Below are 10,071 nucleotides of genomic sequence, written 5' to 3'. Positions count from 1 at the left end.
ACTCAGAAGGCGGTAACCCAGAAGGCGGTAACCCAGAAGGCGGTAACCCAGAAGGCGGTAACTCAGAAGGCGGTAACCCAGAAGGCGGTAACTCAGAAGGCGGTAACCCAGAAGGCGGTAACTCAGAAGGCGGTAACCCAGAAGGCGGTAGCTCAGAAGGTGGTAACTCAGAAGGCGGTAACCCTGAAGGCGGTAACCCTGAAGGCGGTAACCCTGAAGGCGGTAACTCAGAAGGCGGTAACTCAGAAGGCGGTAACCCTGAAGGCGGTAACCCTGAAGGCGGTAACCCTGAAGGCGGTAACCCTGAAGGCGGTAACCCTGAAGGCGGTAACCCTGAAGGCGGTAACCCTAAAGGCGGTAACTCAGAAGGCGGTAAACCAGAAGGCGGTAACTCAGAAGGCGGTAACCCTGAAGGCGGTAACCCTGAAGGCGGTAACCCAGAGAGCGGTAACCCAGAAGGCGGTAACCCTGAAGGCGGTAACCCTGAAGGCGGTAACCCTGAAGGCGGTAACCCAGAAGGCGGTAACTCAGAAGGCGGTAAACCAGAAGTAATGGTAGTAGTAGAAGGTGGTAACCCAGAAAGAGGAGAGGAGAGGGGTATAAACCATGCTCATTACTTCACCAGCTCTTAACCCTGCCCTCTCCTTGGATGTAATGCCAAAACATTTGGTTACCCTGGTAACAGAGCAGAGTCCAATCGGAAGCGAGTTTTCTGGAGTGGGTGGGAAAATAGTAAATAGAGATGACCTCTTACGTCATGAAGACAAATCCTCCGTTCTAATATCGCTTAGTAACACTATCACCAAGGTATTGTAATTATTTAAATTAATTAGTCATGAAACAATAGACTTTAACATTGAAAATGTGAGAATGGGTTGTTGATATTTGTACTGTGACGTTGTAATACCCCTGTAACACACACAAAACAGAGAGACAGATTAAAAACTGCCACATACATTGAGAGAAACAACGCTCATTTTGATGGAGTGAAAATAGATAGGCCTATTTTTTTTGTGAAGACACAAAGCAACTAATCTGAAAACGATGATCTTGGTGAATTCAGTAAGCTGGCTGCATCCGGCCCAGTGGCCAAAACTGATTCATATGACGTCTTTTCAACCCGTTTTGCCATTGAAAAAGTATTTTCAACCCTTTTTGCTGACTGGGAGGGAAAGTAGATTTCATGTGAAGTCGCCACAGTAAACATGTTTTTATTTAGTTTCTACGCCATCTAGTGGCAGCTGGAGAATATTACAAGTAAGTGGATATGAAAAAACTCAACGCTGCATTTATTTAAATAATAAAAGCTTGACCCAGACTTCTAAGTTATTACGCTCAGAAAACAACTTTACAAAACAACAACACAAATGTACAAGTGGTAGATAATTGTTTCAGTGCTACCCTGAAATGTACTGGTGTGTTGACTACTGGATCTAGGTAGTACAACAGAAAACGCAGTACTTCTCTCGTACGTCTCCCTCCGATGCTTCAGGTAGTTGTTACAACAGAAAACGCAGTACTTCTCTCGTACGTCTCCCTCCGATGCTTCAGGTAGTTGTTACAACAGAAAACGCAGTACTTCTCTCGTACGTCTCCCTCCGATGCTTCAGGTAGTTGTTACAACAGATAACACAGTACTTCTCTCGTACGTCTCCCTCCGATGCTTCAGGTAGTTGTTACAACAGAAAACGCAGTACTTCTCTCGTACGTCTCCCTCCGATGCTTCAGGTAGTTGTTACAACAGATAACACAGTACTTCTCTCGTACGTCTCCCTCCGATGCTTCAGGTAGTTGTTACAACAGATAACACAGTACTTCTCTCGTACGTCTCCCTCCGATGCTTCAGGTAGTTGTTACAACAGATAACACAGTACTTCTCTCGTACGTCTCCCTCCGATGCTTCAGGTAGTTGTTACAACAGATAACGCAGTACTTCTCTCGTACGTCTCCCTCCGATGCTTCAAACTGTTTGTGTTCTGAAGTTGTTCATTGTCAACGGAACATCGGCAGGTTTGGGATACCGCACTAGGTGCGTTCTGTGTATCGCGTGCGTTCAATATTTTGAATGCACGCGATATCCGGAAGCAAACTCTCTAGAGTCCTACTCCAGAGACTGGGTGGGTCGACCCCCGGGGGATGGTGGCCGGCGCCCAGAAGCGGGTGCGGGGCAACCACCGGGGGATGGCCAGTGCCACCAGGGGCCACCATTACTTCCAGCCAGTTCCCTTCCCCAGGGATATGGGGGAGAGGGCCAGAGAGGGCTGAGGCTGACCCAGGGAGGGGGGCCCGACCCCCCGCTCGCAGCAACCAGGGGGAGTAAATACACCCAGCCAGCTCCCTAACCCAGCTTTAAGCTTCAGCCTCCTCACAACAGAGGCCCAGCCAGCTCCCTACCCCAGCTTTAAGCTTCAGCCTCCCCTCCTCACAACAGAGGCCCAGCCAGCTCCTTACCCCAGCTTTAAGCTTCAGCCTCCCCTCCTCACAACAGAGGCCCAGCCAGCTCCCTACCCCAGCTTTAAGCCTCAGCCTCCCCTCCTCACAACAGAGGCCAAGCCAGCTCCCTACCCCAGCTTTAAGCTTCAGCCTCCCCTCCTCACAACAGAGGCCCAGCCAGCTCCCTACCCCAGCTTTAAGCTTCAGCCTCCCCTCCTCACCACAGAGGCCCAGCCAGCTCCCTACCCCAGCTTTAAGCTTCAGCCTCCCCTCCTCACAACAGAGGCCCAGCCAGCTCCCTACCCCAGCTTTAAGCCTCAGCCTCCCCTCCTCACAACAGAGGCCCAGCCAGCTCCCTACCCCAGCTTTAAGCCTCAGCCTCCCCTCCTCAAAACAGAGGCCCAGCCAGCTCCCTACCCCAGCTTTAAGCCTCAGCCTCCCCTCCTCACAACAGAGGCCCAGCCAGCTCCCTACCCCAGCTTTAAGTCTCAGCCTCCCCTCCTCACAACCAAGGCCCAGCCAGCTCCCTACCCCAGCTTTAAGCCTCAGCCTCCCCTCCTCACAACAGAGGCCCAGCCAGCTCCCTACCCCAGCTTTAAGCCTCAGCCTCCCCTCCTCACAACAGAGGCCCAGCCAGCTCCCTACCCCAGCTTTAAGCCTCAGCCTCCCCTCCTCACAACAGAGGCCCAGCCAGCTCCCTACCCCAGCTTTAAGCCTCAGCCTCCCCTCCTCACAACAGAGGCCCAGCCAGCTCCCTACCCCAGCTTTAAGCTTCAGCCTCCCCTCCTCACAACAGAGGCCCAGCCAGCTCCCTACCCCAGCTTTAAGCCTCAGCCTCCCCTCCTCACAACAGAGGCCCAGCCAGCTCCCTACCCCACCTGTAAGCCTCAGCCTCAGACTAGTAGCACTGACTAGTAGCACTACACTGACTAGTAGCACTACACTGACTAGTAACACTACACTGACTAGTAGCACTGACTAGTAGCTCTACACTGACTAGTAGCACTACACTGACAAGTAGCACTGACTAGTAGCTCTACACTGACTAGTAGCACTACACTGACTACTAGCACTACACTGACTAGTAGCACTACACTGACAATTAGCACTGACTAGTATCACTACACTGACTAGTAGCACTACACTGACTCGTAGCACTACACTGATTAGTAGCACTGACTAGTAGCACTGACTAGTATCACTACACTGACTAGTAGCACTACACTGACTAGTAGCACTGACTAGTATCACTACACTGACTAGTAGCACTACACTGACTAGTAGCACTGACTAGTAGCACTGCACTGACTAGTAGCACTGACTAGTATCACTACACTGACTAGTAGCACTACACTGACTAGTAGCACTGACTAGTAGCACTGACTAGTAGCACTGACTAGTAGCACTACACTGACTAGTAGCACTGACTAGTAGCTCTACACTGACTAGTAGTACTACACTGACTAGTAGCACTGACTAGTAGCTCTACACTGACTAGTAGCACTACACTGACTACTAGCACTACACTGACTAGTAGCTCTACACTGACTAGTAGCACTGACAATTAGCACTGACTAGTAGCTCTACACTGACTAGTATCACTACACTGACTAGTAGCACTACACTGACAATTAGCACTGACTAGTATCACTACACTGACTAGTAGCACTACACTGACTAGTAGCACTACACTGACTAGTAGCACTGACTAGTAGCACTGACTAGTAGCACTGACTAGTATCACTACACTGACTAGTAGCACTACACTGACTAGTAGCACTGACTAGTATCACTACACTGACTAGTAGCACTACACTGACTAGTAGCACTACACTGACTAGTAGCACTGACTAGTAGCACTGCACTGACTAGTAGCACTGACTAGTATCACTACACTGACTATTAGCACTACACTGACTAGTAGCACTGACTAGTAGCACTACACTGACTAGTAGCACTGACTAGTAGCACTGACTAGCAGCACTGCACTGACTAGTAGCACTGACTAGTATCACTACACTGACTAGTAGCACTACACTGACTAGTAGCATTATACTGACTAGTAGCACTGACTACTAGCACTACACTGACTAGTAGCACTACACTGACTAGTAGCACTACACTGACTAGTAGCACTGACTAGTAGCACTGCATTGACTAGTAGCACTGACTAGTATCACTACACTGACTAGTAGTACTGACTAGTAGCACTGCACTGACTAGTAGCACCTTCTAGTAGCACTACACGGACTAGTAGCACTACACTGACTAGTAGCACTGACTAGTAGCACTGACTAGTAGCACTACACTGACTAGTAGTACTGACTAGTAGCACTGCACTGACTAGTAGCACTGACTAGTAACACTACACTGACTAGTAGCACTGACTAGTATCACTACACTGACTAGTATCACTACACTGACTAGTAATACTGACTAGTATCACTACACTGACTAGTAGCACTGACTAGTAGCACTACACTGACTAGTATCACTACACTGACTAGTAGCACTACACTGACTTGTAGCACTGACTAGTATCACTACACTGACTAGTAGCTCTACACTGACTAGTAGCACTGACTAGTAGCTCTACACTGACTATTAGCTCTACACTGACTACTAGCACTACACTGACTAGTAGCACTACACTGACTAGTAACACTACACTGACTAGTATCACTACACTGACTAGTAGCACTACACTGACTAGTAGCACTGACTATTATCACTACACTGACTAGTAGCTCTACACTGACTAGTACCACTGACTAGTATCACTACACTGACTAGTAGTACTACACTGACTAGTAGCACTACACTGACTAGTAGCACTACACTGACTAGTAACACTACACTGACTAGTAGCTCTACACTGCCTAGTAGCACTGACTAGTAGCTCTACACTGACTAGTAGCACTGACAAATAGCACTACACTGATTAGTAGCACTACACTGACTAGTAGCACTATACTGACTAGTAGCACTATACTGACTAGTAGCACTGACTAGTATCACTGACTAGTAGCACTACACTGACTAGTAGCACTGACTAGTGCACTACACTGACTAGTAGCACTGACTAGTAGCACTACACTGGCTAGTAGCACTGACTAGTAGCACTACACTGGCTAGTAACACTGACTAGTAGCACTACACTGACTAGTATCACGACACTGACTCACTGTGATGACAAACTAGTTTATTTCTGGAGCTCTATGCCACGATTACAGTTGATCTTTTGTAGATTCTATTGTCTGAATATCAATAATTTTTCCTCTGGAGTAATAAGCTTTGTCCATCTGAACCCCCCCCCCCAAATGCTCGTCCAGCCTTTGTTTTGAATGGTGATTTCCTCCTCATTGTAATGACACTAAACTTCCAATAGATGGGGGTGTTTGAACTAAAGTTTCTACTTTTCCAAAACCCCAATCTGTTTGATCATTAGATGAATATATCAACAAGACACAAAGGCTGGATGAAAATATTGTTTTTGCAAAGGAATTCAACTGTTGAGGAGGCTGCAGTGGAGGAAGAACCAGGGTTATTCCACAGAACATTTATTCCGGAACAGAGTAATACATCAAGTCAAGCTTGACTTATATAGCATAGTTTCAGACATGAATGCAACACGATGCGCTTCACAGGGGAAAAAACGATGAAAATAAAAAAAGAAATATTTACTACACAAGAAACATAAGACGAAAAAAAAAGGAATAACAATGTAAAACTGAAAGACTAATAAAGCACTCTAATAAAAAGCAAAGCCTAGAAGGTGTGTTTTAAGATCTGTTTTAAATGTCCACAGTTTCAGCCCCCCTCAGGGTCTCTAGCAGCTATTCCAGAGGCTGGGGGCATAGTAACTAAAGGCTGGGGGCATAGTAACTAAAGGCTGGCGGCATAGTAACTAAAGGCTGGGGGCATAGTAACTAAAGGCTGGGGGCATAGTAACTAAAGGCCGGGGGGCATAGTAACTAAAGGCCGGGGGCATAGTAACTAAAGGCTGGGGGCATAGTAACTAAAGGCTGGGGGCATAGTAACTAACGGCTGGGGGCATAGTAACTAAAGGCTGGGGGGCATAGTAACTAAAGGCCGGGGGCAGAGTAAGTAAAGGCTGGGGGCATAGTAACTAAAGGCTGGGGGCATAGTAACTAAAGGCTGGAGGCATAGTAACTACAGGCTGGGGGCATAGTAACTAAAGGCTGGGGGCATAGTAACTAAAGGCTGGGGGCATAGTAACTAAAGGCTGGGGGCATAGTAACTAAAGGCTGGGGGCATAGTAACTAAAGGCTGGGGGCATAGTAACTAAAGGCTGGGGGCATAGTAACTAAAGGCTGGGGGGCATAGTAACTAAAGGCCGGGGGCAGAGTAACTAAAGGCTGGGGGCATAGTAACTAAAGGCTGGGGGCATAGTAACTAAAGGCTGGGGGCATAGTAACTAAAGGCTGGAGGCATAGTAACTACAGGCTGGGGGCATAGTAACTAAAGGCTGGGGGCATAGTAACTAAAGGCTGGGGGCATAGTAACTAAAGGCCGGGGGCATAGTAACTAAAGGCCGGGGGCATAGTAACTAAAGGCCGGGGGCATAGTAACTAAAGGCCGGGGGCATAGTAACTAAAGGCCGGGGGCATAGTAAATAAAGGCTGGGGGCATAGTAACTAAAGGCCGGAGGCATAGTAACTACAGGCCGGGGGCATAGTAACTACAGGCCGGGGGCATAGTAACTACAGGCCGGGGGCATAGTAACTACAGGCCGGGGGCATAGTAACTAAAGGCCGGGGGCATAGTAACTAAAGGCCGGGGGCATAGTAACTAAAGGCCGGGGGCATAGTAACTAAAGGCCGGGGGCATAGTAACTAAAGGCCGGGGGCATAGTAACTAAAGGCCGGGGGCATAGTAACTAAAGGCCGGGGGCATAGTAACTAAAGGCCGGGGGCATAGTAACTAAAGGCCGGGGGCATAGTAACTAAAGGCCGGGGGCATAGTAACTAAAGGCTGGGGGCATAGTAACTAAAGGCTGGGGGCATAGTAACTAAAGGCTGGGGCATAGTAACTAAAGGCCGGGGGCATAGTAACTAAAGGCCGGGGGCATAGTAACTAAAGGCCGGGGGCATAGTAACTAAAGGCCGGGGGCATAGTAACTAAAGGCCGGGGGCATAGTAACTAAAGGCCGGGGGCATAGTAACTAAAGGCCGGGGGCATAGTAACTAAAGGCCGGGGGCATAGTAACTAAAGGGCGGGGGCATAGTAACTAAAGGCTGGGGGCATAGTAACTAAAGGCTGGGGGCATAGTAACTAAAGGCTGGGGGCATAGTAACTAAAGGCTGGGGGCATAGTAACTAAAGGCTGGGGGCATAGTAACTAATGGCTGGGGGCATAGTAACTAAAGGCTGGGGGCATAGTAACTAAAGGCTGGGGGCATAGTAACTAAAGGCTGGGGGCATAGTAACTAAAGGCTGGGGGCAGAGTAACTAAAGGCTGGGGGCATAGTAACTAAAGGCTGGCGGCATAGTAACTAAAGGATGGGGGCATAGTAACTAAAGGCTGGGGGCATAGTAACTAAAGGCCGGGGGCATAGTAACTAAAGACCGGGGGCATAGTAACTAAAGGCCGGGGGCATAGTAACTAAAGGCTGGGGGGCATAGTAACTAAAGGCTGGGGGGCATAGTAACTAAAGGCTGGGGGCATAGTAACTAAAGGCTGGGGGCATAGTAACTAAAGGCTGGGGGCATAGTAACTAAAGGCTGGGGGCATAGTAACTAAAGGCTGGGGGCATAGTAACTAAAGGCTGGGGGCATAGTAACTAAAGGCTGGGGGCATAGTAACTAAAGGCTGGGGGCATAGTAACTAAAGGCCGGGGGCATAGTAACTAAAGGCCGGGGGCATAGTAACTAAAGGCCGGGGGCATAGTAACTAAAGGCCGGGGGCATAGTAACTAAAGGCCGGGGGCATAGTAACTAAAGGCCGGGGGCATAGTAACTAAAGGCTGGGGGGCATAGTAACTAAAGGCCGGGGGCATAGTAACTAAAGGCCGGGGGCATAGTAACTAAAGGCCGGGGGCATAGTAACTAAAGGCCGGGGGCATAGTAACTAAAGGCCGGGGGCATAGTAACTAAAGGCCGGGGGCATAGTAACTAAAGGCCGGGGGCATAGTAACTAAAGGCCGGGGGCATAGTAACTAAAGGCCGGGGGCATAGTAACTAAAGGCCGGGGGCATAGTAACTAAAGGCCGGGGGCATAGTAACTAAAGGCCGGGGGCATAGTAACTAAAGGCCGGGGGCATAGTAACTAAAGGCCGGGGGCATAGTAACTAAAGGCCGGGGGCATAGTAACTAAAGGCTAGGGGCATAGTAACTAAAGGCTAGGGGCATAGTAACTAAAGGCTAGGGGCATAGTAACTAAAGGCTGGGGGCATAGTAACTAAAGGCTGGGGGCATAGTAACTAAAGGCTGGGGGCATAGTAACTAAAGGCTGGGGGCATAGTAACTAAAGGCTGGGGGCATAGTAACTAAAGGCCGGGGGCATAGTAACTAAAGGCCGGGGGCATAGTAACTAAAGGCCGGGGGCATAGTAACTAAAGGCCGGGGGCATAGTAACTAAAGGCCGGGGGCATAGTAACTAAAGGCCGGGGGCATAGTAACTAAAGGCCGGGGGCATAGTAACTAAAGGCTGGGGGGCATAGTAACTAAAGGCTGGGGGCATAGTAACTAAAGGCCGGGGGCATAGTAACTAAAGGCCGGGGGCATAGTAACTAAAGGCTGGGGGCATAGTAACTAAAGGCTGGGGGCATAGTAACTAAAGGCTGGGGGCATAGTAACTAAAGGCTGGGGGCATAGTAACTAAAGGCTGGGGGCATAGTAACTAAAAGCCGGGGGCATAGTAACTAAACTAAAGTGAAATGAAAAAAACGTGGTGTGTGTATATGTATTCACCCCCTTTGCTACGAAGCCCCTAAATCAGATCTGCTGCACCCAATTACCTTCAGAAGTCACATAATTACAGTGATCCCTCGCCACCTCGCGGTTCACTTATCGCGGATTCGCTATTTCGCGGATTTTCATAATGCATTTTTTATTTTTTTTTGGTGCATTGTGCTCTGCATTCTGATTCGCTAAAAACTCACTCCCGCTTCTTGTATCAAAACATGCTACGAATTGTGCTATCATTTTGTCGTCTCGTGCAGTTATGTGTACGTACATAAAACAGCTTGGCAAATTTACATTAAGTTGGCCAAATTATCTTGTAATTTCGAACATCTCCTAAACCCATAATGTCGACGAAACGCTCTGAAGAGCAGTGAAACGGCCTACACGTGAGTCACTGTATTTGTATACATGTAATAGTTGCTAATTGTAAAAAAAAAAAAAGTTTTCTATTTCGCGGATTTCACTTATCGCGGGTCATTTTCGGAACGTAACCCCCGCGATAAACGAGGGATTACTGTAGTTCAATAAAGTCCACCTGCGTGCAATCTAAGTGTCACATGATCTGTCACATGATCTCAGTATATATACACACCTTATTCTGAAGGGCCCCAGAGTCTGCAACACCACTAAGCAAGGGGCACCACCAAGCAAGCGGCACAATGAAGACCAAGGAGCTCTTCAAACATGTCAGGGATAAATATTAAATAAATAT

At 48.5% G+C, this 10,071-nt stretch overlaps 1 protein-coding gene across 1 annotated transcript; it reads left to right on the top strand.

The window, feature by feature from the left end:
• The first annotated feature begins 2,136 nt into the window (after positions 1-2,136).
• LOC129817901 (uncharacterized) lies at positions 2,137-3,348 on the top strand. Its single transcript, XM_055873499.1, has 2 exons — positions 2,137-2,188; positions 2,375-3,348. Exons 1-2 carry the CDS (start codon positions 2,137-2,139, stop codon positions 3,346-3,348), a joined length of 1,026 nt encoding a protein of 341 aa, XP_055729474.1.
• Positions 3,349-10,071: the final 6,723 nt, after the last annotated feature.

The sequence above is a fragment of the Salvelinus fontinalis genome, chromosome 20, assembly GCF_029448725.1.
Source record: "Salvelinus fontinalis isolate EN_2023a chromosome 20, ASM2944872v1, whole genome shotgun sequence".
Classification (NCBI taxonomy): domain Eukaryota; kingdom Metazoa; phylum Chordata; class Actinopteri; order Salmoniformes; family Salmonidae; genus Salvelinus; species Salvelinus fontinalis.
This window is presented reverse-complemented; position numbering and strand designations above follow the sequence as displayed.